The sequence below is a fragment of the Urocampus carinirostris genome, chromosome 1, assembly GCF_059441175.1.
Source record: "Urocampus carinirostris isolate Australia breed hairy pipefish chromosome 1, RoL_Ucar_1.0, whole genome shotgun sequence".
Lineage (NCBI taxonomy): Eukaryota > Metazoa > Chordata > Actinopteri > Syngnathiformes > Syngnathidae > Urocampus > Urocampus carinirostris.
In genome coordinates this window covers 62,270,368-62,297,466 of record NC_142349.1, presented here as the reverse complement: position 1 = coordinate 62,297,466, position 27,099 = coordinate 62,270,368, and the positions used below count along the sequence as shown (strand labels likewise).

The window sequence follows — 27,099 nt, the reverse complement described above, 5'->3', positions numbered from 1 at the left end:
AATAGACGATGAAACTGTCTTTGTTTCCTAACGGAGCAAAATCTGTGACGGACTCAAATCCTGTGCGTCTACTTCCTGTTTTGTTTCTTCTCTCTTCCTGCTCGCTAGTGGTTCACTTCGGCTGGAAATGGAAGAATTATACCGGCGGGCGGACAAAACCGTGCGGTCCAGGAGTACTTCCGCTTTCCTCACCCACTGTTGGACCGTCTAACTGTACATTCGTCCCTGAAGCGCTTTCGGCGGGGCTGCCCAAGCCCGGAACGTCCGCGCGGTGACATGGCTCTCAGCTCGGGCGGCTGGGCTCCGCCGGTCTCGCTGCTTGCTTCGAACCAGTCCGGATCATGCGACGCGGGACTTCATCCCTCTTCGGTTTGCTGCAGCACCGTCTTAATGTCTGTCCGAGTGTCGGTGTCTCACTCCGGTATCCGGCCTCTGAGACTGCCCGGAGCCGACAGCGAGGCTCTGCGCCTGCAGCTCAGCATGGACCCAAGCCGGGCCGGAGAGTTTCGTTTGGCCCTGCGGGACACGAGCGGGAACCCAAACGTGGTGAGAAAGGGAACCAGTTTCGTATCTATTTTTAAAATTACAATTTATCACGTTATTCCTTTGTTGTCATTATTGCAGGTAGGGTTAAAATTAGATCAGATAACGACTAAAACTACTGCCTTGTAGAAGGGTACGGATTGGTTCACGTATATAAATTTAGGCGAATTTTAAAAATAATTTGGGAAGAATTTATCATGTATTTAACCTTCGTGGCATGTACTATATGTACACGTTCATGCCCTTTGTGTTTTCAATAAAAGAGAGGATTGAAAAGTAAACAAGTCAAGTCATGTTTATTTGTATAGCCCTTAATCATTATGAGTCTCAAAGGGCTGCACAGACCAGGGATAATGGCAAACCAAAGACTATTATTGGACCATCCCCTGATCTAAACTTACATGAGGGCAAGGAAAAATTCAAAAACCTCAACATGAGGAAAATGAAGAAACTTTGAGATGGGACCGCACATGAGGTAATCCCCCTTCCAGGATGACCAGGCTGCAGTGGATGTCGCAATAACAGATAATACACCGATATTGTCATATGCTATAGAATAGAAGTGTGTTTTAAGCCTGGATTTAAACATTTCAACTGGGATTGCAGATCGAATCTCAGGGGGAAGAGCATTCCACAGGACTGGGGCCCGAATGGAGAACGCTCTCGAACCTGCGGATTGCTTCTTGGATCTTGGGGTCACTAGTAGACCAGCATTTTCAGAGCGAAGGCTCCGGACAGTACATAGGGCAAAATTAATTGAATTAAAACACTTTAAAGCTCAAATTTCCCACGGGTTGTGAGAACATATGGATGTTCAAAATGATATTGTGCACAAGGTACCCTTGACCAACGACTCATTAACACTTAATTTCTAAACAGCCAGTCACATGGTGGTAACTCAGAGCATTTAGGCACGTAGACATGGTCAAACATCTCGTGCACTTCAAACTGAGCAGCAGTATGGGGAAGAAGGGTGATTTGAGTGATTTTGAACATGTGGCATGGTTGTTGGTGCCAGAAGGGCTGGTTTGAGTATCTCAGTAACTGCTGCTCTACTAGGATATTCAAGCATAACCATCCTTAGAGTTTTCAGAGAACAGTCTAAAAAAGAAAAACTATCCAGTGAGTTGCAGTTCTTTGAAAACGCCTTGTTGATGTTAGAGGAGAATTGCCAGACTGGTTCGAGTTGATAGAAAGGCAACAGTGACTCAAATAACCACCTGTTACAACCAAGGTAGGCAGAAGAGCATCTCTTAACATACAGTACGTCGAACTTTGAGGCAGATGGGCTACAGCAGCAGAAGACCTCGCCGGGTGCCTCTCCTTTCTGTTAGGAACAGGAAACTGAGGCTACAGTTCGCAAAAGCTCATCAAATTGGACAGTAAAATATTGGAAAAACGTTGCCTGGTCTGATGAGTCTCTATTACGGACATTCGGATTGTAGGGTCAGAATTGGCATCAACAACATGAACGCATGAAGTGTTATTTTCGATTGTTCTCGATTGTTCTCAGCTCAGGGATGCTGCTGGAAATGTGAATTTCCCTTCGGGGATGAACAAAGTATCTATCTATCTATCTATCTATCTATCATCCTGCCTTGTGTCAACTGTTCCAGCTGGTGGTGGTGTGGGGAATATTTTCTTGAGCATCATTGCAACGTCACAGCCTACCTAACTAAGAATTGTAGTTGACCATCTACGACCACAATGTACTCAACTTCTGATGGCAACTTTCAGCAGGATAATGCGCCATGTCAAGCTGGAATAATTTCAGACTGGTTTCTTGAACATGACAATGAATTCACCGTACTTAAATGGTCAACACAATCACCAGATCTCAATCCAATAGAGCATCTTTGGGTGATTTCCATCACTGATGTGCAGCTGACAAATCTGTACTAACTGTGTGATGCCATCATGTCAATATTGACCAAACTCTAAGGAATGCTTCCAGCACCATGTTGAATCTGGGCCACGAAGAATTAAGAAAGTTCTGAAGGCAAACGGGGGTCCAACCCATAACTAGCACGGTGTACCTAATAAAGTGGCCGGTGAGTGTATTTGTTCTTGCGTTTAGAAGCCAACCACATACTATACACAAAGCATGCTATGTGCTATGTTATTTGGACGTATAGACATCCCTTGTAATTCATAATCTCTGACTTTTCATAAACCTGGTGATTTTAAAGCAGTTCCTGGGATTTTGGTATTTTTCTCTGTAGTGCAGTGGAATCAATTGAATACAAAGTTAAAAAAAAAAAGTTGGGTGGCGCCCAAGTCCAAATATAATAATGTTAATAATTTTCGCCTGCAAAGCACTGACTGCAGCCCCCATGACGCTGATGTTGCACACTGTGGCGCATCACACGCGGGACGATTCTTTTGCAGAGGTTTCAGCAAAGCAAAAGAATTGCTGCACTTTCTACCTTCCATCCATCCGTTATCTGCACTGCTTATCCTCAGAAGGGTTGCGGGGGTGCTGGAGCCCATCCCAGCTATCATCGGGCAGCGGGCAGGGGACACCCTGAGCTGGTTGCCAGCCTGACTTTAAACTATTATTGGTCAGCTGTTTGAATCCGAAGGGATCATGACCTCTTTGGCAAAATGTATATAGATGGCCAACTCAACCCAGCCACTACTACCTACCAACACTGACTTGGGCAGGATGGAAAGGAAATACTCAGTCGATGAAGCACTGCAGCGGGTCATGGAGGGAAAATCTTAACCGGAAGATTTCTTTTTCTCTGACACCTCGGACTATTCCGATGAGAATTTTGAAGCTGATTGCATGGCAGAAGGGAAGAGGTTTCTGACCACAATGTGGGGGAAGAAAACATGGAGGAGGATCTGTGAGACGAGAATGCAAGATGATGTGGAAGAAGATGTGAGTGGACAAAACATTTGGCGAACAAAAAATGAAGAAAAAAAATCATGTGGTCTCCATCACACATAGTGACTGGCCACTTTGTTGGCACTGCCAGACCCAGGGCCCACTTTGTACGCCATTGCCAGCATCAGTGGCTGCGTCACCGCACTTGATTTCTTTTAAAGAGGAAATTATTGACCAGATAGTTGCAACAACTAACAGTAGGGGAGAGAATGATAATGTACAAAGTACTAGTCAAAAGACGAGTCTACAAAGAGCCTGTGGGACAATGAACTGGGTCATCCGATGTTGAGTACAACAATGTCCGTCTTCGAGTTTAGGCGATAAATAAGAAAATCTACTTATGTATAGATGGTTCTGGTTAAGTATGTGTCAACAATGCCTAACTGAGTTCAAAGAGCCTTTATATTTTTTTCCACCGCGTCTATCTGCTTTTATATTACTTTGTAATATAAGGTTGGGGGAAAGGAGGCGAGGAAGGAGCGTAATTTTACGTGCATGCTGGCAGTCCAAATGCCAACCCAAACCCCCTAAAAGATGAAAAATTATTTATTTGAGCGCGTCTAAAAATTTCACATATTTCCTCCGGGCACTCCGGTTTCCTCCCACTTTCCAAAGACATGCATTTCAGGTGGATTGGCCGGTCCAAATTGTCCCTAGGTGTGAATGAGCGAGCGAGTTGTCTGTCCCTGTGTGCCCTGCGATTGGCTGGCAACCAGTTTAGGGTGTCCCCTGCCCACTGCCCGATGATTGCTGGGATGGGCTCCAGCACCCCCGCGACCCTACTGAGGATAAGCGGTGCAGCGAATGAGATGAGATTTACCCCAACAAGGGAGCTGCGATGATAATTTCAGGCAGTAGATGTTATCAACCAATACAACATTTTGAAGTTACGGACACCAACTTTTGCACAGTATTAGATGCAATCGTGTCAGATTACCAGTAGTCCTACTTCGGAAGTAGTCTAGCAACGGCGCACAATACGTGCTCCCCGCCAGATTATGCCAAAACACACCACTCGTGGAGTCAGAGAGGATTTTTATTTTGCACATGTGCAGCGGCATGATATACCATCATTCACACCCGTGGTTTATTAACATAATGAGACTGCAATCACACATTAACAAAAATCACATGTCCAACAAATGGGAATCAAACCTGGATCGTGCCAGTGAGAGTGCCAAATCCTAATCACTTCTACCAGTATTGTAGATGACATAGGAAAATACATCTCAAAATCGCATTATTTTTTATTTACGATACAACGTTGTAATGAAGCATGATGGGAAAGAGTTTAGTCGTACAATGTAGGAGTAAAATAGTGCGATGATGAGAAAATCGAATGCCGTTTCCTGTGTTATCTAGATCCCTAGCGGTCTCATGATTACACGATGGATTTGGGAATATTATCTTTACTACTGTTATTATTTCTAATGTTATAATTGGGCTGGGCTGCGAGAACATAGTCAGACATTAAATAGATCTGTGATACCAAAAAGGTTGCTTACCACCGCTTCAGAGGACATAAAATACTTTATATATCCAAGTTGAGAAAGTCATGTTGGGGGAACTCGGGGGTGGGAGACATTTGCTCAAAATTGAAGAGAATCCTGCCAAGTATGGGATCAAAATATTGTCTATGATTTGCTCGAACAAGAAGTTACTGATTTTTTTTTTTATATGTTCCACAGCTGGTAGAGTTCGACCTGCGCTCGGTGCACTACGAGGTGAAGTCGGCACGCTGCCACGAGATGCGCTTGACGTCCCCGCCTCACGATTTCATCCGATTCTCCTTCCGCTGCGACCGCGAGGCCGAAGAGTGGGCCACCGTGGTCATGTCGTCGCTAAGGGAGGCGCAGCGAGGTACGTTGTCACTTTGTATGTTTACATAATCCGATCGAAAGGAAATATTGCCGGTAATCCGATTGTGTAAAGCCATGTCAACGTACACTATTTTCCGTTTGAGGTCTTAGTCCAACTAGGAGTTTTTCAATAGCAACAGTCTTTATATTTTGTGATTATGCAAAGTAAGCTATTTTTAAGTTCTGTATTTCTCAGACTCCCATGCTGTGAAATTAACATGTTTAACCTGTTTTTCCAATATGCAAGTAATCAACACACACACACACATAGTCACGTTTCAAAGAGCTATATTTTCAGTCTAATTCCATTGTTTTTAATACGTTTTCAATGTTTTTCTATTGTATGTACCGTATTTTCCGCACTATAAGGCGCACCGTGTTATAAGGCGCACCTTCAATGAATGATATATTTTAAAACTTTTTCCATACATAAGGCGCACCGCATAATAAGGCGCTATAAGTGCATGCTGGTTTAAGATCAGGTAATTGTGCAATTTTGTAATTGTAATCCTGTGCAGTCCTTCAAGACATTTTTGTGATTAAGGGCTATATAAATAAATGTGACTTGACTTGGCTACAGTAGAGGATGTAGTTACGTTATGCAACCATTAGATGGTGCCGCGCTAAAGGGAATGTCAACAAAACTGTCAGATAGGTCAGTCAAACAAGCTTTCCACAACTCCATTCACTCCCAAAATGAATAAACAGCTGTTTTATTATTTTCTCTGAGGTAAAGCATTTTCGTGACACATCTTTGAACTACAGCAAGGCATAACATTTTACTTTTCCTCCATTCAGTCAACACGCAAAAAAACGTCTGATACTGTTATGGTAAATTAAACGTTAGTGCAATCACAATATAGTGACACTCGTAATGTGCAAAAACAACAAGTGCAAAACAATAACAATAAAGCAATAACATAATAACTGTAAAATGTAAAACGTAAACACACACCAAGTAGGACTACCTCTGAATTCTTTAATGTTAAGTTCCCGTGCCAGCGCTGTTGCCTTCATTCGAGTAGTTATTGTACTGACACTTCTACTTGGTGCTCTTTGTTCAACAACCCACTGTTCAAGTGTGTCCTCTAACTGTGGCCATCTCGCTTTATTGCCACGGAAACTTTGTTTAGTCTTCCTTACTTGGCGCCGCTTATCCTCCACTTCCGCACCATCGATTCAATAATGTTGAACTCTCTCGCTGCTGCTCTATTTCCGTGTTCTACTGCGTGACTGATCGCCTTGAGTTTAAACTCTGCGTTGTAAGCGTGTCTCTTAATAGGACCCATTTCAGGGTCTTTATACAAACGCACAAATAAAAGAGAATCGTTGTTTAATATTTCCCGGTATGCACAGCGCACTTCTTCTGCTACGCGAAAAATTGAGTCGGTGGCTGCTTCTCTTAGTTACGAGACCTTGCAATTCAATATTGATCCATATATAGGGCGCACCGGATTATAAGGCGCATAGTCAACTTATTAAAAAAAAATCAGATTTTATGTGCGCCTATAGTGCGGAAAATACGGTAATGTAATACGCATGCGCGACTCCATCCATTCATTGCTCATGCGTGAACTCTCAATAAACATGCCTACTGACCCGGATGTCAGTTCGGCCTGGGCGGCCAACCAAGATGGCGGCTTATGCATTCGCGAAGTAGTTTTAAACTTTATAAATGTCTTGACTTGAATATTTTTGCCAGCAATGAGTTTATATTAATATATAACTCCGACAGATTACCCGTGCATGTATGCGCATGCAGGTAATGTATTTTGTTAAGTGCACACTAAGTTGTTTTTTTTGTGTGATCGTAGCTTTTTATTTTAAAAAAACATCATTAACCACTAATTAAAAAAGGAGACGATAACACAAAAACTGCAGTACAATCCATCCATCCATTATCTGCACCGCTTATCCTCAGTAGGGACGCGGGGGTGCTGGAGCCCATCCCAGCAATCATCGGGCAGTGGGCAGGGCACACCCTGAACTGGTAGACAGCCAGTCGCAGGGTACACAGAGACAGACAACTCCCTCGCTCACTCACACTTAGAGACAATTTGGACCGGCCAATTAACCTGATATGCATGTGTTTGGAATGTGGGAGGAAACCGGAGTGCCCGGAGGAAACCCACGTAAGCACAGGGAGAACGTGCAAACTCCGCACAAGAGATTCGGTCCCATGACCTTAGAACTGCGCCGCGGATGCGCTAACCACTCAGCCGTGCTTCACAACATTGATAGAGGATTCTAATTCTAATCCCAAAATGCGATTTCAAATCCTAATCAGGACCATTGCCTGCTTTTAACCAGATTCAATGCCTTTGTTCTTTTCTGCCAACAGTTGCAAACATGGCCGTCTACGAAGCAAGCGGAAGGCGAGCAGAAGCCACCGCAGCTTCCGAAGCGCCGCTGCCACTCGCTGGTGAGTGTCGCCACTTTGCGGTACCATCGGCGTCCTGACAAACATGCATCTGCTCATTTTCATTCATCTGCTTCAGAGGAGCTCTGCTTGGAGCTGGTGAAGGCGGTAGAAGCCGGCGACGCTCAAGCGGCTGCTCAGCACGCGTCCGCTCTCGCCCGCCAGAAAGCGACACTGAGCATACAGCCGGCGCAGAAGAACTACTCCAGTGGCGAGATCAGGTACACCGGATTAAAACTTACGTCTGCCGTGTGGTTACAAGTTGGTGAATGTGCTTTACAAGTGAATTTGACCACCTTTGTGTGTTATGTCCACACTTGAGATACATACCAACCTCTTGTTATGTCTTATGTTATGTGATGTTCAAATGCGGTAGATGTTATCACGCGCAAAACCCAATCTGTCTCCGTAATATTAAAAAAAGAATCCAAAACGGCATGTGCTTGTTTAAAACCGACCAAGACTTACTGTGTTTTCATGACCATAAGGCGCACAGTGTTAAAAGGCGCAATCTTCGTAGCTGGTTCTATTTGTGTATTTAACATACATAGGGCGCACCTGATGATCGGGCGCCCTCTGCTGCGACCGCCTTACAACAATCCAGACTAGCATACAAGTGTGCATATTTAAAAATACAGCGGGAGCTAAACTGAGTTTGGTTATGGTTCCATTTAAGTATTGATTACAAAGTAAAAAAACACATGGATAAAAACATGTCCGAGTTTGCATTTCAGCTTCCTCTTACTTGCGAACCTCAGATTCGTTAATCTTCTAATTCTCTCGCGGCTGCTCGGTTTCCACGTTCTTCGGGAAAGTGTAGAAATCAACACCCCCAAAACACGGAAAGCATTTAATGAAGGGAAAGTGAGGTTTTATATTTAATCAACATTTGGGGGGGACAACTCTGTTCGGCCTCCAGTAGCACATTAACATTCAAATTACTAGATATGCGACAGAGTTAGCATCCATGATTAGTTCCGCAAACAATGGGCGCATTGAGAGACTTTACGTGTCCTTTTCCACTCCGATTGAGATTTACCATCATGTTTAGCTTCTTCCATTTTCTAATGATTGCTCCAACAGTGGACCTTTTTTCACCAAGCTGCTTGGCAATTGCTCCGTAGCCCATTCCAGCCTTGCGGAGGTGTATAATTTTGTCTCTGGTATCTTTGGACAGCTCTTTGGTCTTCGCCAAGTTACAAGTTGAAGTCTTACTGATTGTATGGGGTGGACAGGTGTCTTGATGCAGCTAATGACCTCAAACAGGATTTAGGATGATACATGGAGTGCAGGTGGATTTTTAATGGGCGTTTTGATAACAGGTTTTTCAGGGTCAGAATTCTAGATGATACACGGTTGTTCAAATACTTATTTGCACCTGTACCACACAAATAAATTGTTAAAAAAAAGTATTGTGGTGTCTGGATTTTCCTTTTTAGTTTATCTCTCACGGTGGACATGCACCTACGATAAAAATTTCAGACCCCTCCATGAAGACCCCAAAATAGAATACAGTAAAACTTGAGAAAAAAACATAAAATATAGTAAAACAAAAATTGAAGCAAAACTATTAACCAAAATGAATAACCCGTGTTCCCTCCTGAGCCACAGTGACCAGAAATCACATAAACTTTATACGGTCTTAATAATGGACGGTGTGCCTTTAGATCAATGCTTCAATTATTTTTAATCACGTAGCACCTCAGAAGAAGAAATCCTCTAGCGCCCCCGCAAGACGTCTTGTCTTTGAATTATTCTTTCATGGGGTCATTGAGGGTCTGCTCCACTTTGTATCTACACTTCATACTCAATGCTTATAGTCTGAGCTATATGCACGACGTGGGGTTAAACATACAAAACCATGCCAATGATAGCGCCACTGCTCCCTAGTGTAGTGGAGGTGCTATTGCACTTGATTCTTTGGAAAGTTAAAAACAAAAAGTTCCCACGCCCCTTGATATGCATACTTCCCTGGCCCCATTATTTTAGAACCCCTGCTTTAGATGAATGAACATATGTGTTCTTCGGCTCAAGAACGATTCGGAAACACTAACGTGAACAACTTGTGGTCATCCAGCCTGTCCGTGGTGGTGGAGGACGTCTCCTCTTCCTGCTGCTTCACAGTCAAAGTCTTCCCCTACATGACAGTGGCTGCACTCAAACAACAGGTACCCCCAAAATCCACGAGTGAAGTGTCTGCAAAAAAACCCCAAACCTAATCATCTTTATGCGGTATCATTTCCCTTTTCAGGTGTTTGCGGAGTACAGCTTCCACCCCCGCGTGCAGCGCTGGGTAATGGGCCAGTGCCTGTGCACGGACGCGCGCTCGCTAGCATCGTACGGCGTGCAGCGCGACGGCGACACGGCTTATCTTTACTTGATCTCGGCGCGCCAGGCCCGAGTCAGCAAGCAGCTCTTCCAGCAGGATCTGGAGAGCGCCCTGTCCGCTCCGCCGTTGCCCCCTCTTGGCAACGGCCCCACATCGCAGGACCGAAGAGGCTACAGCACGCTGCCGCCGCGGTTACCCCACAACAACCAGGGTACGTCTCTTTCCCGGGATGAGAAGCCATTCTCTATACAGTGGAACCTCGGTTTTTGAACGCCTCTCAGTTCGAACAAATCGGAGTCCGACCAGAAATTTCGAGAAATTCTTGCTTCGCTGTTCGGTCAAAAAATCGGAGTTCGAACGCCGGTAATGCGTGAGTGCGTACGCTAGGGTGCCATGCTGAGCGGCGTGAGGGTGTTTTAGCCCCTTATTATGCCTCCGAAGTGCAAGCAGCAAAGTTGCTACAGGTGAAAAAAGAAAAGTAGTGCGTACAACTATTGCATTTAAGAAATAAATAATAGCCAAATATGAATGCGGTGTGCGAGCGCCTTCTGCTGACCACCACAAAGGTAAGAAATCCTATTCATAAGATTGCAATAACGCGAACGTACGATTAGCCTGGGTTAGCTTTAAGTGGGTGTTGGAACGGAGCCCAACTTTCAGGGTGTTGGAACGGAGCCCCCTTTCCACTGAACCGCTCACCACTTTTTGTGGAGACCCGGGTGCTAAATGACTTGTAAACGACCTGATTTTTTAATTTTTACACGTTCATGTTAGCGTAATCTTTCGTACGGAAGATTACGATAACGCGAACGTACGATTAGCCTGGGTTAGCTTTATGTTTACGTTAAACATTCATGGTAAACATTCAGGGTGTTGGAACGGATTAAAACGATTTACATTATTTTTAATGGGAAAAATGATTTCCGTGATCGAACAAATTGGTTTTTGAACAGGGTTCTGGGACGGATTATGGTCGAGAACCGAGGTTCCACTGTATAGTTATGCTTTGTGTTTTTATGCAGCTCGTGTTCCGAAAAGGACTCGTAAAATCCTTAAATTAGAAATTATATCGGGCGATTTCGTTTCACATGACAACTCCACACACACTAATGCCAGCTGCCGTTAGTCAAGAGCAAAGCCACCAAAGGAGGTGTGTCTGCATCATTTTAAGCAGACTTGTTTTATTTGTATTCATTTAATGAGTGGTCTATTAATCAGACTTAAGCGTTTACAAGCACTTAACCCACAATTCAAGTACTTTTCAAACCTTAAAAACCCATTATAATTCAAGTATTTAAGGATTTTAAGCACCTGTGCATACCCTGAAAAAATTAGCATAGTAGTCTGGAATTTCACAATAGTTTATAAGGTCAGCTTTAACATTCGCGTTTCAATGCACAGGGTTTGGATGGGTCCTTGAAAATGTTTGAATATGAATGTGGTGTTTTTAAAGTCAGGAAAATGCTTCACATGTAGGTGAAGTGCTTTAAAATCCTTGAAATGATTTACATTGCTGGGTTTCCCTGCAGTCTGACTCGATAGACCATGCTTTTAAATGAAGATGTGTGTAAAAATGACGCTGATGGTGTCTCCAGTCATTATTATTGAGTTGTCATGTGAAGCCTTACTTCCCCCTGCTGTCGCATCCAAGAGGGCAGGTTTATCCGACTAGTCATGGGAATTCTGGGTCTTTTCGAGAAGAGGCTCAAACGCCTCCTTTAACAAAATTGGTGATATACTGCAAAACACATGAAATAGGAATTAAAATATTCACAAATCCAAAAAAAGAAATGCAAAATACGAATAAGTTTTAGATTTTTACACGGTGAATGGATTTAAAGCCGAACAACAACACAAAATATCTGAAGATGCGAAACAATACAATATAACATACATTTTAAAAATATATATACAATTCCATTTTCTCCAATTTAGACACAGATCCTGTGAAAAACACGTAAAAATTATAAATTAAAACGAGTAAAACATAAACAAAAGATCAGAAGCCACTAAGATCAAAAGATTGAACGCACTCTGCCTCTACACAATCAATATTGTTCAAATGAGTCCAAATGTGGCTCATTTTTCTGCTTTTTATCACTTCTTCAATGTTGAAGTCAATTCTTACCCACGTATCCAAGCTGCGCATGCATTGTTCAAGCAAAACGTCAGAATTCATGTCAGTTTATAGCAGCACAATGACACAAGATATAGATAGGAACAGCGCAAAATGGCACAAAGGATTTCTGCCGTTCAAAGGTAGTGGAAAAATGGAAAATTTGTTTTTAAAATTGCTTCAATTTAGCCATGAAATAAGTGTATGAGCCCTGAATATTAACCCTGTTGTTGTTTGTACTTATTAAAACGAATAGCAGCCAACTCCACACAAACTAATGCCAGCTGCCGTTCGTCAGGCCCTCATATTAGTTTTTATTTCTGTATTTCTATTTTGGAAATCCCAGGCAGTGGCGATAAACCATCTGAACTGCAGGTTGTCCTGGATATGGAGAATATGCATTTCAGCCACAAACCTACTAGAACACAGGTAACTTATTTTTTAGACTTGCCATTTTCTTCCCGTTACGTTATTTTGGCAATTTTCGGTTCCCGTAGGTGGAGTGGGCGTGTCCTTCATGCACTTTCATAAACAAGCCTTCGCGCCCGGGCTGCGAGATCTGCGCCACGGCCAAACCCGACGCGACCTCCGCCAAGGCTCCGCAGCCCACGGCCTCTGGGGGCAGCTGACCGCCTCTCGCAGGAAACTTCCCCTCTCACACACACCTCTCATGTTGCCATAGTCTACACCACAAACGCCGCCACGATGATTGTCAAGTGCACCGAGAGTCAGAGACATTTGAAGCATTGTAGCATGACGCCGCGCCGCTTTTACTTTGAAAACAGAAAAAAAAAAGGCCCTTGATATTTATTGGAGGGGAGCTGGTGAGGCAAAACTGTGACAGGATGTTTACAGGGTGGTTACAAGTGCTTTTAAACCTTTTACAAATCTATTTTGATGTTTTTTCTTTTTAATGATTGATGTGCATTTCAATAACTTAAGACTTTATTAGACCCCCCTCCCTCGAATTGTGACAGCGGCCGAATGATGTTATCATAAAATGACTGTGTAAAAAAAAAAATGACATTATCAGAATAAATAATTACATACCACTGTGGTTGTTTTGTTGAGAAAATCAAAACATTTTTTAAAGCCTTTAAACCAGGCTATTTGATTACAAAATCATGTGGGCAGACTTTCAAAATACAGCAGAGGTGGGTAGAGTGGCCAAAAATTGTACTCAAGTAAAAGTACTAATATTACTCAAGTAGAGGTAAAAAAAAAAAAAAAAAGTCCTCAATACTTGAGTAAAAGTAAAATATTTACTCAAGTACTGAGTAACTAGCAACGTTTGATTTTTTTTTTTTAAACATCACTTTCACTCAGATATTTTTATGCCACAAATCTATGGTACTAGTAGAGTAATCCCTCAGTTATGGCGGTTAATGGGGACCAAAACCACCCGTGAAAAGTGAAAATCCGCGAAGTAGCAACACCCCTTTCAAAAATGCTTAAATTTTTTTTTATTTTTTGGGGGAATTATTTTAACCCGCGAACGTAGAACCGCGAAGTAGCGAGGTCCCACTGTAGTCCAAAACGAAGAATACTGTACCACAAACTCAGGTTTACTCACTAAAAAGCTTATTTGTATTAGTTAAACTCTCCGGCACATGTCCGTTACTTTCTGCCCCGATGCTGAAATGCAACAGGTGAATATATACAGCGGTGCAAATATTAAGTGAACCAATAGTTGTGCAAGTTCTCCCAATTGAAAATATTAAAGAGGTCTGTAATCGTCAACATCGGTAAACCAAACTCTTATGTACGCACAAAATGTTTTTTACTTTAAAATGTACTGGGTGCGGCTTATAATCAGGTGCGCCTTATAGTACAGTATATGATCAATACCAAAAGTTCATCTCAATACTTTGTTATGTACCCTTTGTAGCCAATAACGGAGGCCAAATGGTATCTGTACCTCTTCACAAGCTTTTCACACTACTGCAGGTGTTTTGGCCCATTCCCCCAGGCAGATATCCTCTAGAGCAGTGATGTTTTGGGGCCTTCACTGTTACTGTCTTCCCAGCTCTCTGTAGGTCATTCACTAGGTGGGATCTGGGATTTTAGCTCATCGGCTGTTATCATTTTGACGCCACAGGGTGAGATCTTGCATGGAGCCCCAGCTTGAGGGAGATTATAGGTGGTTTTGTGTGTCTTCAATTTTCTAATAATTGCTCCCACAGTTGATTTCTTAACACCAGGCATTTTTAGTCTCCCCAGCCAGGTGCAGGTCTAAAACTTTGTTTCTGGTAACTTTAACAGCTCTTTGAGCTAGGCCATATTGGAGTTTTGGGGTGTGACTGACTGAGGTTGTGGACATGTGTCTTTTATACCTATATTAAGTTAAACCATGTGCCATAAATACAGGTATGAGTGGGCTCTCATTCGATCTGGATAGAAATTTGAATTCTCTTTGACAGTCAAATACTTGTTTTCCACTCTAATTTGGATTAAATTATTAAAAAAAGGAGATTTTCTGTTTTTTTCCCTACATTCAGTCTCTCACAGTTGAAGTTTACCCATTTTGCCTGTCCAATATCTTCAAGTATGAGAAGTTGGCTGTTGACGAAATACGTATTTGCCCCACTGTATACAGTATAGTGGATGCCACAGTTGTTTCCATCCATATATAGTGAAAGTCTATGCTTTTGGCAAGCCACGTATGAACGTCTTTTGGAACGGGGCGAACAAGCACAGTACTTCATTAATTTTGATTAGTGACATGAATTGTATGCAGAATAAACATCTATTTGCGTAATGACGTTGCTTTCGCTTTGCCCTTGTAATCAGATTACTTGCAAACGCAATGTATACAGAGTTGTTTATTTGTCTGTAGGCAAGTAAACGTTTCTTTCAGATGCTCAAAAAATCTGACTTTTCATACCAGTTGGACTAATGGCTGCAGGTAAGCATAGCCACTGCTAGACAGGAGTGAAAACAATGCACTGTGGGAAAAATGCTGCTCAACTCCTATGCAAGAAGTGTTGCATTCACAGCACCAAACACGAGGAATTTTTGCAATCTTGCCAACCAAAATGCCCTCTGCATCGCTTTGATTTAAATGGAACAACAAATAACCTGCAAACTCACCATTAAAAAGACAAACATACAATGGAAAAGCACCCATACATTTTGTGCCCCCTTTAAATCAAAATAACATATATAACATTCCTCTTTTTTTGCATAAATAGAAAGTCCCGGAGATCAGTACATTAATATGGATTGAATACAAATTAGGGATGGGCATTTTTGTTATTTTACGATGAGTAAACGATGTTTGCATGTGAATCTATCCATCCATTATCTGCACCGCTTATACTCAAGTAGGGTCACGGGCATGTGATATATTTCTTTAAAAAAGTTCTTCAAAAGGAAAATTAATTGTTGGATCTTAATTCAAGTAGTGCCCTCGATTTGCCATCCATCCCTTATAAACAATCTAAAAAAAGGATACAGTCATTACTCCAGGGGATTGGTGAACCCTCAACCCTTTGGTGGGACCTGAGATTACCTTTGTTGGAATGCTCATCCTACTTCCAGAAGAGAATGTTCCAGAAAAGTAGCCAACAGGGATACACCAGCAGGGCCAGCAGCGGGAAAACTAGCGATCCGTACAGCTCGTGGTCCAGGATTCCCTGCGAGATGACCGACAGGAAGAGAAGCCATCCTTCCTGGAAGCTTATCGGCGTTTCTTGCAGCTCATAGAACGTGAAGATGGATGCCAGCAGCACCACGGCGGGGCTGAGGACCACCATGATGACAGCGGTCAGCAACCTGGGGAGGGGGCACACGGGTGAGTTAGGGTGAGTCTGAATTGGAAAGAGATGCTCGGTGGGGCTATTATTCATACTTGGGGGCGTGTGGCGTGACGCAGGCAGCAACGGGCACCAAGGTGAGGGCGAGGAAGAAGCCCAGTGAGAAGTTAAGGAGGGCGGTGCAGCCCAGCACCATGGCCAGGTACACGGTGGCCATCAGCTTTAGAATTTTCCAGCCCTTCTCTGTCCCCTCGCCAGACACAAATCTGTCACACAAATAACCATTAAGATGCAGAAATATCAGAGGGATGAAATGTGATGTAATGCCTTGTATTGGCACCATCATGGAGAATCTTTTAGTCTTCTGTATTAAAATTTAGTTTGTGACTATGGTTAAAAAGCTCTTGTTGGTGATAGGAATGAGTGGAGAGGTGTTGTAAAAGTATAGTGGGATGTTTAGACGTGTTCTCAGGGATGGGCAGGGCACCTGTATGATGCGGCATGGGTAAACCAGTGAAAGCTGTCGGGCCCTGCTATTGAACAGAAGGGTTTGTTGTGTCACCCTGACCCGAGTGACATGGCCGCTTTCTTCTGTCCCATTTCATCTGGAGGGACGAAAGGATGACCAACTTGGGTGCCGAGGTGCTTAACTTGTTTGGTAATTTGGGTTGGCCATGGTCCCAACATTTTTATGTGTTTTTCTGCTACTTTTTCCCTTTTTTATTTTATTTGTTTTTGTATGTTTTTGTCTTGCTGTCGGTCACCCCTCTCGGGGGATACGACCAGGGTAGATAGATAGAACTATGGTTAAAATACCCAATGGTGGGTTTTCCATGTGCAATATTGTATTTTCCCACCCGCCAAATAAGTCCCTGAATGCGCCACATGACAAAACACCTTGTCAATCACCAGTTTCCTTGGCATTATATAAGCTGCGTTTGCCCAAAACAACCTCTGTTGTCAGCATGGCAGCACAGTGGTTAGCGCATGTGCGGCACAGTTCTAAGGACATGGGATCAAACCTTCCTGTGTGGAGTTTGCATGTTCTCCCCGTGCTTGCGCGGCTTTACTCCAGGCACTCCGGTTTCCTCCCGCATTCCAAAAATATGCCTGACATGCATATATAAATTGTCCCTAGGTGCGAATGAGCAAGTAAGTCTTCGCTCTCTGTGTGCCCTACGACTGGCTGGCAACCGGTTCAGGGTGTCCCCTGCCCACTGCCCGAAGATAACTTGGATGGGCTCCAGCACCCCCAGCGACCCTACTGAGGATAAGCGGTGCAGATAACAGATGGATGGATGGACCGCTGTTGTCTTCCCTGTGTTGTCTTTGGGTTTCCTCCAAAATGGGGTTGGAGGCCAACACCTTCTCCACATTGGCTGAGCTACTGACTGTGGCATTATATCTCATGGCGTACTTGGCCACGATCTTCCCTGCTCCAGACTCGTCATTCACGATAATAGACTGATTCCGCTCACCCCTTGCCAGCTGTTTGTAAGCTTCCACTGCTACAGCAAATATGAGGGTCTCCATGTCGCCCTTGGTCTAACCACTGTATGTGTTGATGATGTCCGTCTCAAAAATCAGAGGGGTCTCATACGGGTTGATGGCCACCAAGATGATCCTACACTCAGTGTAGACAAACTTGGTGTCCATGAAGCGGACTTTGAGGTTGTGCAGCACCACCGGCTCAAAGAGGTCGCTGAGTGCAGTGAGGTCATTCCTGCCCGCCAGGATGTCGGGGTTTTGCAGGTAGAACAAGTTGTTGGTTTTGGGGTCCATATTGTGCCAAAATTCATACCATCCTACCGCACGATCTGCAGGTAGGTGTCTCCATTTGTGTAGACTGTGGTCAGCTCGGACGACTTTGTGTACAGCTCCGATAATGCCATGACAGCCGCTATGAGCTCAGGCCAATCAGCGCTAAAACTCATTTGTCCCGAATGTATGGGACTTGTCGTGCGTTCTCATGATGTGGACCATGATGTCGTTTTTTTGTCTGTTTGGGTAGCTTAAACAAGATATGTTGCCCTACTGGTCATTATAAAAGATGATAAGGCCAACAATATTTTCGCAGTGTATTAATAGCTCAATGTCTTACAAAGGTTAAAAACAAGAATTATAAAAGAATGCACGAAAATACTAAATATAGTCTGTAGTTTGCAATAGTCTTTGATCTGTGCAGCCCTTTGAGACTCTTTGTGATTAAGGGCTATACAAATAAACATGACTTGACATGACTTGACAGACGCATTAAAAAAAGTCCTCATTCATGTGGAGAAGCCCACACACACACACAGCCCAGAAAATTATTGGTTGCTCTATGCCCAGTCTGCCAGCTTGCGAGACAGCAATAGAGCAGACATTATGAAGGACTCCTCTCACCCCGCTGAGGAAATTGGAAATGTGTTTTTTAAGAATCAGATTCATCGATTAACTGAAAAAATAATTGATTCTTCGATTATTAAAATAATCCTTAGTTGCAACCCTACTTGAAACGAGACACTTGAGACCCAAACACAACATAAGGGCTAAACAAGCACACTAAAATGTGAAAAATATACATCTTGCCAATTGTTATTCATATCTTATCAACATTGCACTATTTACTAAAGAAAATTGCTCTTACAGCTTAGGCCAGTCTGGCAATACTCTGTAAATAGTTTTGCCTATTCATCTAGACATTATTTTATCTTATTTTTTCTGTTTAATTCTTAATTACGTGTTTATCCCGGAGTACCGTGTCTAATCTTGTTGCATGCAATGTTGATAATAATTCTATTCTATTCATTAATACAATTGTGACAATCCTGGTGCAACGTTACCTGTGTGTGTTGTGTGGCAGAGCCAAGCCGGCCGTGTAGACCGCGATGGCTGTCAGTACCACGGCTTCAGTCTCCGACACCGGGAAGTGTTCGACTGCCATCTCCTGGAAGCGGATGGGAAGCGTATAAAGGGCCACGCCCGTTAGGTGGCTGACCACCATTGGGGTCAGCATGGACAGCACGCTAGCACTGGACTGCTCCTAAATAAGTGAAGGGAATTAGCGCAAATGTCACTTTCCGAATTTCATCTTACGTGAGTCCGGAGTCACCTGCTCCACATTTGCAATGCCGTCTTGTGTTGCCGGAGGCGCCGAGATTTGAGCCCACAGATCCAAAACCTGCATTTGTGTTAAGAAGGCAATCTGGATTCGGCAGTTTGTCATTTGGTTTTTACCAGGTTACAATTTGAGGATACGCGCAGCATCAGGATGACGCAGATCAGGCCGAAAGCTGGCATGTACAAGCTGATGGACACAAAGTGGGATAGCGAGGGCAAGAGGTAGAAGAAGAAGGACTGGTGCATGCGCTCCAGGAGGTTGTTCAGCTTGCGATACATCCCTTCCAGAAACCTAGAAGAAAGGACACATGTCAAAATCATCCTTCCCAGCCATTAAAGAGGTCTATGCACATTTAGGTACTGGTAGACCTTGATGCAGATGATTGGCAGCGTAAAAAAAGCCAATTAAAAAAAATCCATTCAGAACTGCCGATATCAAAGAAACACATTTGTTCTTTTGCACTATGCAAGCTCTCTTTTCCCCTTTTTTAAAAAGAGGATGTATTTTCTAAAGATTGACAGGTACGATATCGATACTGATTATTAGCATTAAGAGGAGGTCGATAAGAGATATTTGGAGTCGATATTCATTTGTTGTAAAAGCTTAAAAGTTGGAGTAACAAATGTTTGATCATGCAAAAAGAAACAAAGAATATTTGTTAAACTTGAATAGCTCTCTGAAACCTTTCACAGTAAATCAATGAGAATTTCAACACGACTAACATGACCTATCTTTTCACTTAAAACAAAAACTAACAGTGAAGGAAATAAAATTAGGCTCTGTGCTCCCTAATATTTTTTACAATAAATAAATTAAAATGACTAAAATTAACTTAAAACAAAAACTGGAAACATCATTTTCAAATGATTAGGGAGATGTCTAAACGAGCCCATTCCTGAGAAGATCGCCATAACTAAAGTCCAGCTTTTGTCCGTTTTAACAAAACACAATTGATTTCCTCATCGAGGTTTCCCCAAACATGATGTGGCAGTCATCGGTAGAACAGTGCTCTGTTCAACTGTATGTTTAACTTGTAATAGATTTTCAATCATCTTATGGACTGGCCTTTTTGTAGAAATATTGTAATACATATCAGCATTCACACAATTGAAGTACTACAGCCATAGTCTGTTAGGTCATTTATACCCAGAATTTTTTCTAAAGGAACTGCTCATCTGTTTTAAGCCTCCATTTTAAAATACTGCCTTCTCTGAATCCGGAACAAACCAACACACTGAGGTAAAAGGCCATTCTTCAACAGAATCAAAACGAGATGAGGTGAACTAGAATACCCAAAGCCAACACCAACCTTCCAACAGTAGTAGCGTCTGTTTTGTATTGGCGGTAGCTGTTGATGCCTTTGACGGTAATGGCCTCCACGTGGTAGCGCAGGAAGAGCCCGTGGTTGCCCCACGATCTCCCGCTGGCCTGCTTGAGCATCATCAGCATCATCGTCTCCACGGCGTGGGTGTAACCCGCTGTGCTGTCCCAGTCGTGCCGCTGCAGCTGAGATGCAACATTTTAGGAAATGATTTACTTATATCAATGTCGTTGCTATGTTGTTACCTTCTTACGTTTGTTACCTCCCGTCTAATAATGCACAACTCTCTGGACTCCCAAAGTCTAGCATTCAATGCCAGCAGCTAGTACAAAATGCTGCAGCAAGGCTTTTAACTAAAACAGAAAGTTTGATCACATTACCCCGATTTTGGCTGACCTGCATTGGCTCCCTGTTAGCTAAAGATGGTAATTTAAGGTTCTGTTGGTAATATAAAAAAGTAAGCATGGACTTGCACCCTCATATCTTTCAGATTTAATTTCCCTCAGCTCAGCCTTTGCTTGGAATATGCTGGTCTACACGTGATCCCAAGAGAGCCAAGTAGAAATCAGCAGGTTCGAGAGCATTGAGTATTACAAGGGCATCAACAAACAATACACAGACATTGTCAACATGAAATGTAGGTCATTCATAAGCTATATAATATACAGGGAGTGCAAAATTATTAGGCAAATGAGTATTTTGACCACATCATCCTCTTTATGCATGTTGTCTTACTCCAAGCTGTATAGGCTCGAAAGCCTACTACCAATTAAGCATATCAGGTGATGTGCATCTCTGTAATGAGAAGGGGTGTGGTCTAATGACATCAACACCCTATATCAGGTGTGCATAATTATTAGGCAACTTCCTTTCCTTTGGCAAAATGGGTCAGAAGAGGGACTTGACAGGCTCTGAAAAGTCAAAAATAGTGAGATATCTTGCAGAGGGATGCAGCACTCTTAAAATTGCCAAGCTTCTGAAGCGTGATCAAGCGTTACATTCAAAATAGTCAACAGGGTCGCAAGAAGCGTGTAGAAAAACCAAGGCGCAAAATAACTGCCCGTGAACTGAGAAAAGTCAAGCGTACAGCTGCCAAGATGCCACTTGCCACCAGTTTTGCCATATTTCAGAGCTGCAAAATCACTGGAGTGCCCAAAAGCACAAGGTGTGCAATACTCAGAGACATGGCCAAGGTAAGAAAGGCTGAAAAACGACCACCACTGAACAAGACACACAAGCTGAAACGTCAAGACTGGGCCAAGAAAAATCTCAAGACGGATTTTTCTAAGGTTTTATGGACTGATGAAATGAGAGTGAGTCTTGATGGGCCAGATGGATGGGCCCGTGGCTGGATCGGTAAAGGGCAGAGAGCTCCAGTCCGCCTCAGACGCCAGCAAGGTGGAGGTGGGCTACTGGTATGGGCTGGTATCATCAAAGATGAGCTTGTGGGGCCTTTTCGGGTTGAGGATGGACTCAAGCTCAACTCCCAGTCCTACTGCCAGTTTGTGGAAGACACCTTCTTCAAGCAGTGGTACAGGAAGAAGTCCGCATCCTTCAAGAAAAACATGATTTTCATGCAGGACAACGCTCCATCACACGCATCCAAGTACTCCACAGCGTGGCTGGCAAGAAAGGGTCTAAAAGAAGAAAAACTAATGACATGGCCTCCTTGTTCACCTGATCTGAACCCCATAGAGAACCTGTGGTCCCTCATCAAATGTGAGATTTACAAGGAGGGAAAACAGTACACCTCTCTGAACAGTGTCTGGGAGGCTGTGGTTGCTGCTGCACGCAATGTTGATCGTGAACAGATCAAAGCACTGACAGAATCCATGGATGGCAGGCTTTTGAGTGTCCTTGCAAAGAAAGGTGGCTATATTGGTCACTGATTTGTTTTTGTTTTGTTTTTGAATGTCAGAAATGTATATTTGTGAATGTTGAGCTGTTATATTGGTTTCCCTGATGAAAATAAATAATTGAAATGGGTATACATTTGTTTTTTGTTAAGTTGCCTAATAATTATGCACAGTAATAGTCACCTGCACACACAGATATCCTCCTAAAATAGCTAAAACTAAAAAAGCCCCACTCCAACTTCCAAAATATTCAGCTTTGATATTAATGAGACTTTTGGGTTCATTAAGAACATGGTTGTTGTTCAATAATAAAATTAATCCTCAAAAATACAACTTGCCTAATAATTCTGCACTCCCTGTAAGTGTGTTTTAAGGCTGGAATTAACAGACCACCCACTGGGATCTCACAAATATTTATGGGAAACACCGAATCTGCTGCATAAAATTATTTATGTGTATCAGTAAAAGCGTCACACTTCCACATTACATATTGCGTGCTAGAATTATAATTTGCAAGTTTCCTACCTTGCCCTGGATGGTGCACAGGATGCTGAACTTTTGACAAAAAGCATGGAAAAGGACAACAAAGTCCATGTTGGGCAGCTGCCCATTAAGCCCCTCCAGCACAAGGTCTAAACTGGTCACCACATCGCTGCTGAGCTCCAGAGAGATTGCAGCCTGAATGGCCCCAGCGCGGCCTTGGAGAGGCGACCATTCCATTCCTGCGCAAAACAAAACCACTGATAACGCCTGCTAACTGGATCGCTGCAGTGCACGGGGAAGGTCAGTCACCTGTTGTATTGGTGTGGTGGTATCCTTCAAGCCAGGCCTGCATCCCAATCAAATCGTGCTCATTGACGAGAAAGATGATGTCCTTGGCCCAGTACACTTGGTCTATCATAAGGAAATGTATCCAGTTTTACGCAAAAATGTCAAGGTGACATATATAAAATTTTTTGCCTGATAAGACAAAAAAAGAAGGTGGGTAGTAAGTAACCCAACCGAGAAGAAACTAACTTTGTTTCAAAAGTACATCCCATTTACCAAATGCAATAGAATTGGATTACTTGGCCTAGCTAGATAGCTAGATAGACAGATAGATAGAATGATGGCGGCGCACATGGATGCTGCGGCTTTTTGCTTTCCAGCTAATCTTCTATTTATTACCGTTCTCTTGTCTTTTTGCTTTCTTTTCTGGACACATGCGTGGCCAATAACACTTCTAGTCGGGAGGAACTTATTAAAATGGGTGCGAGTCTGAATTTCGACTTTACGGGCACTTTTTATTCCACCTATGATATCCCGAACGAGATACGAAGAGACCCAGGATTGATTGACTCTATATGTATATCTAGCTCTTACTTTAAAATTGTGTCTATTTTATAACCCCTTACACATTTTGTCTCTGTCAATGGTATTGGCTTGGATGACTATGCACTAAATAGTACCTAAATTTCATACTTTAACCCCCAAATATTACAATTTTGAAGAAATACCTAAAATCCCTAATATATTTTTTGTTCAAGAATAGTAAGAACAAAATAATATGAATTTAAATCAGGTATTTTGTGATTATGTAAACCTTCAAACAAAGGTCCTTGCCCAGAGAAAAAAAGGGGGGGAGAGGGAAAAATAATCGTGTAATTATGTCAATGGAGATAGCAAACCTGATAAAGCACTACTTTAACATCACTTACTTTTGAAATAATCCGCCAAAACTAGCATCAACCCCACAGCCTGGTTGTTAACATTATCTTCACCGCACGAAGCAGTCAGCACCAGGGCTTCAGTCCGTGGGGTGCGAGGAGCACGGAGAATGCCGTAAACATTCGTACCTTTCACCATCTTAACAGTAAAAAACGCCATATGATCAAAAAGGGAGTTTGAAATTGGAAAACACATAAGAAAAGTTGAATTACAAATCTCTCTTTGCTTTCATCTGGGTAGGGGAGCGTGCGGGAAAACGTCTGCGTGAACACCTCCAGGCCTCGTTGCCGCATAGCTTCCACCAGCCAGTTAACCGGCATCCCACTGCACACACACATATTAGTTTTAACTGTGCTACCAATAAGAAGGCCATCAAGACTCACCCTGCTTTGTTTTTTTGTACCCTAAACTCCTTGGCTGTGAGGAGCGCCCTCTCGCCGCCCTGGAAGTGCTCCTCCACCATGGTGGACCCCATAGCGTTCTCGGAAAGGTAGGTGCGGAGGATGAAGGGCTCGAAGGCCAAACCCATGAACCACGCTACGCCTGCTATGTAGCACACCACACTGAGGATGAATTAAGAAAGAGACTGTGAAAACTGGAAGAAGAAAATAAGCATGAGTGAGGTTAAGGAACAGTTTTTCCCTAGGACAAATACTAACCCAAACAAACGACTCTGAAAAAAATATCTTGATTACGTATGGAAAATGTATATTAAAATTGTATTTTTCCTTCTTTTTTAGAAATATGATAATTTCATTGCACTATTATTCTGATGCACTAATAACTTAGGCCAGTCAACGACTACTTTCTTGTAGTTTTTTGGCCTAACAATTGTTATACATTATTTTATATATTATTATTATATTTACAATATTTTATTACATGATTATCCTAAAGCAGGGGTCAGGAACCTTTTCATGAATACACCTGGCTCGGAGATCAAACTAAACATGCAGAACTACTCATGGTATTGTTACATGAGAGGGCGATTTTAGGACGGACAAATTTGGGTTGACACTGAATATGAATATGGTTTGGTCCAGTACATAAGGGCACTATGATTTACAGTCAAGGAGTCAAACAAAAAGACCCTTTTGTTTTGGCGGTACATCGTAATATAATCTTTTATATTTTTGATATTCATATTTATATTATTTCACGACTGACACTTTATGATGAAAACTCACAATATAAACTGTAAACACCCCAAAAGTCCAGCAAAGCACCCAGAGTAAGTTGATTGGGTGGAGCTATACATACAGTGTGCGCAGTATTTTGTGATCTTTTTACAAAATAACTCCGCGCGCACATTGTTTTGAGAACATATTTAGGAAAAAAATGACGGTCAAAATGAGTCTCAACACTTAAGTAACTGCAGGAGGGAGATAATTTTTTGTGGTAATTGGATTTATATGCATCTGCTCTGCATTTTTTCTCATTATTTTATAGATTTGATCAAAACAACAAACGTCGCACAGTGAAATAAAATGTCCTGCAAAATGAGATTTTCTACACGTAGAGCTCGTCTTGGGATCAAGAGGTCGCAGGTTCGATTCCCGGCTCCTCCGTGTTATATGTCGAAGTGTCCTTGGGCAAGACACTGAATCCCTAATGCCCTAAATAAGCAGGTAGGAGTCTTGCATGGCTGACTCCCTACTGGTGTGTGAGTGTGTGTGTGAAAGGGTAAGTGTGAAACACATTGTAAAGCGCTTTGGGAGGTCTTCATTGACTTGAAAAGCGTTATATAAATGCAGACCATTTACCATTTACAGAGTGGGTTTGGCAGTTTTGTTGAATTTGGTCTTAACATATATAGTGTGGCTCTCTCAAAAAAATAAAACAATGGAAAATAAAACAAAAGCATTGCTTTCATGGCTCTTTGGGTCAAAACGTTTCCTGACCCCTCTCCTGTAGCAGATAGAGTACAATTCTTAATCTAATTTGCTTGAATTTCAAAGAAAGACATTGCTCGATAAGGTTACTGAAAGGTGTTTATACATTTTGTTTTACAACAAGCCCAAAAAATTGCAATATTTTGCATTAGGGACTCTGTGACTGTCATGTGCTTTTATTTTCTGCTATACTAAAAAATAACCTCAACTTTACACCACCAATTGTTGTCTGTAAATGCTTTCCATCTTTCCTGTCATATGGTGAACAATCAGATCAAACATACTCAACTCTTGGCCGTCTTTTTATTAACTATCGTCTTTTTTTGACAAATACTCGGGGTTTGAAGCCACTAACTTCCCCAAGCATCTTAATCACTAGCTCATGTCTCATTCCACTTGAGAGTACGCATATTCAAAGAAGGCATAGAATGATCTGACAATGTTGAGCAGAAGATACAGTATATTGGTGGGTTACGAGTGAGGACTTGGCTGGGATAAATGTCTAAACATGTTCTTAAATTTGTGAACTGCCATTGGTTTCTCTCTCGTTATGTTATGATGCATAATGGTATGTGGTTTTGGATACTGATTTGAAATGCATGAGGTAATATATCACAAACAGTTGATTATATTTTACGTATGAGGATAAGCATTCTCTTACTTTACATTTTAAAGAATTTATATTGTTGTTGCTCGTGTCATTTTTTACAAACACTTCCTGAAGAAAAAAATGGAGATAAGGAACATCACAAGTCAACACACCAGATTGGAGTATTGAGACGAGTGAGAAGGTTGATCAGCGCTTTTCTTCTGTTGGGGTCAGACAGGAGTCCCATGATGCTCTGGAATAAATCCTGCATGTTATTAAAATATACATTTAAATGCAAGTATATATTTACAAATGTGTATTTTTCTGGAAACTGGTTCGGATTGTGTCCAAGACAAATGAGATTCTCATTTGACCGGCTAGTTAGCTTCGGTTATAGCGACTAAAAATACATTTTTAACCACAAAAAGAGAGGTGATATGAATAATTGAATTGTATGGATAATTTTGCATGAAGGGAAACGTATATTTAAATACATTTTACCCTTTTCCAGTTTGAACGCCGGTAAGACAGATGATACAGGAAGTGTTCCTTCACGTCACAGAATGAATTCTTTGTTTCTCTCCGGAGCATGAACATTAACGAACCACTTCCGGTTAAAAAAATGTAGCGAAATAAACACACAGAAAAACTGGATGATAGTAAAATACATTTAATTTGCTGTTTATATGTTTTTAAATTGTGAGTGTTTTTAAGTATGTA

At 42.3% G+C, this 27,099-nt stretch overlaps 2 protein-coding genes across 5 annotated transcripts; one reads left to right on the top strand and one right to left on the bottom strand.

Moving 5' to 3' along the window:
* Positions 1-41: 41 nt before the first annotated feature.
* On the top strand, positions 42-13,213 carry LOC148376490 (ranBP-type and C3HC4-type zinc finger-containing protein 1-like). Its single transcript, XM_088347748.1, has 8 exons — positions 42-546; positions 5,122-5,293; positions 7,634-7,714; positions 7,791-7,932; positions 9,789-9,879; positions 9,963-10,251; positions 12,503-12,585; positions 12,654-13,213. Exons 1-8 carry the CDS (start codon positions 277-279, stop codon positions 12,783-12,785), a joined length of 1,260 nt encoding a protein of 419 aa, XP_088203874.1. The 5' UTR covers positions 42-276; the 3' UTR covers positions 12,786-13,213.
* Positions 11,271-26,952, bottom strand: gpaa1 (glycosylphosphatidylinositol anchor attachment 1). 4 transcript variants are annotated; one of them, XM_088347717.1, is made up of 14 exons: positions 26,881-26,945; positions 26,553-26,632; positions 24,282-24,461; positions 24,111-24,222; positions 23,889-24,036; positions 22,984-23,085; positions 22,717-22,913; positions 20,324-20,520; positions 19,152-19,305; positions 19,006-19,074; positions 18,737-18,936; positions 16,007-16,177; positions 15,668-15,930; positions 11,271-11,778 (listed from the first exon to the last, which is right to left on the bottom strand). In XM_088347717.1, exons 2-13 carry the CDS (start codon positions 26,624-26,626, stop codon positions 15,687-15,689), a joined length of 1,848 nt encoding a protein of 615 aa, XP_088203843.1. In that variant the 5' UTR covers positions 26,627-26,632; positions 26,881-26,945; the 3' UTR covers positions 11,271-11,778; positions 15,668-15,686. The 4 variants fall into 4 exon arrangements, with proteins under 4 accessions (XP_088203843.1, XP_088203852.1, XP_088203861.1 ...); XM_088347726.1 differs by lacking the exon at positions 11,271-11,778 and adding an exon at positions 14,961-15,595; XM_088347735.1 differs by lacking the exon at positions 11,271-11,778 and having other exon boundaries at positions 14,961-15,930; positions 26,553-26,644; positions 26,881-26,952.
* Between the last annotated feature and the right edge of the window lie 147 nt (positions 26,953-27,099).

Bases quoted from the DNA above. Each gene is read 5' to 3' on its own strand.
- LOC148376490 (XM_088347748.1), top strand. From the start codon at position 277: ATGGCTCTCAGCTCGGGCGGCTGGGCTCCGCCGGTCTCGCTGCTTGCT. The intron at 9,880-9,962 runs GTACCCCCAAAA...TTCCCTTTTCAG, and splicing joins TGGCTGCACTCAAACAACAG to GTGTTTGCGGAGTACAGCTT. The intron at 12,586-12,653 runs GTAACTTATTTT...CGGTTCCCGTAG, and splicing joins ACAAACCTACTAGAACACAG to GTGGAGTGGGCGTGTCCTTC.
- gpaa1 (XM_088347735.1), bottom strand. From the start codon at position 26,626: ATGGGACTCCTGTCTGACCCCAACAGAAGAAAAGCGCTGATCAACCTT. The intron at 24,223-24,281 runs GTGAGTCTTGAT...GTGTGTGTGCAG, and splicing joins GTACAAAAAAACAAAGCAGG to TGGGATGCCGGTTAACTGGC. The intron at 22,914-22,983 runs GTGACTGACCTT...TGTTTTGCGCAG, and splicing joins CCACCACACCAATACAACAG to GAATGGAATGGTCGCCTCTC.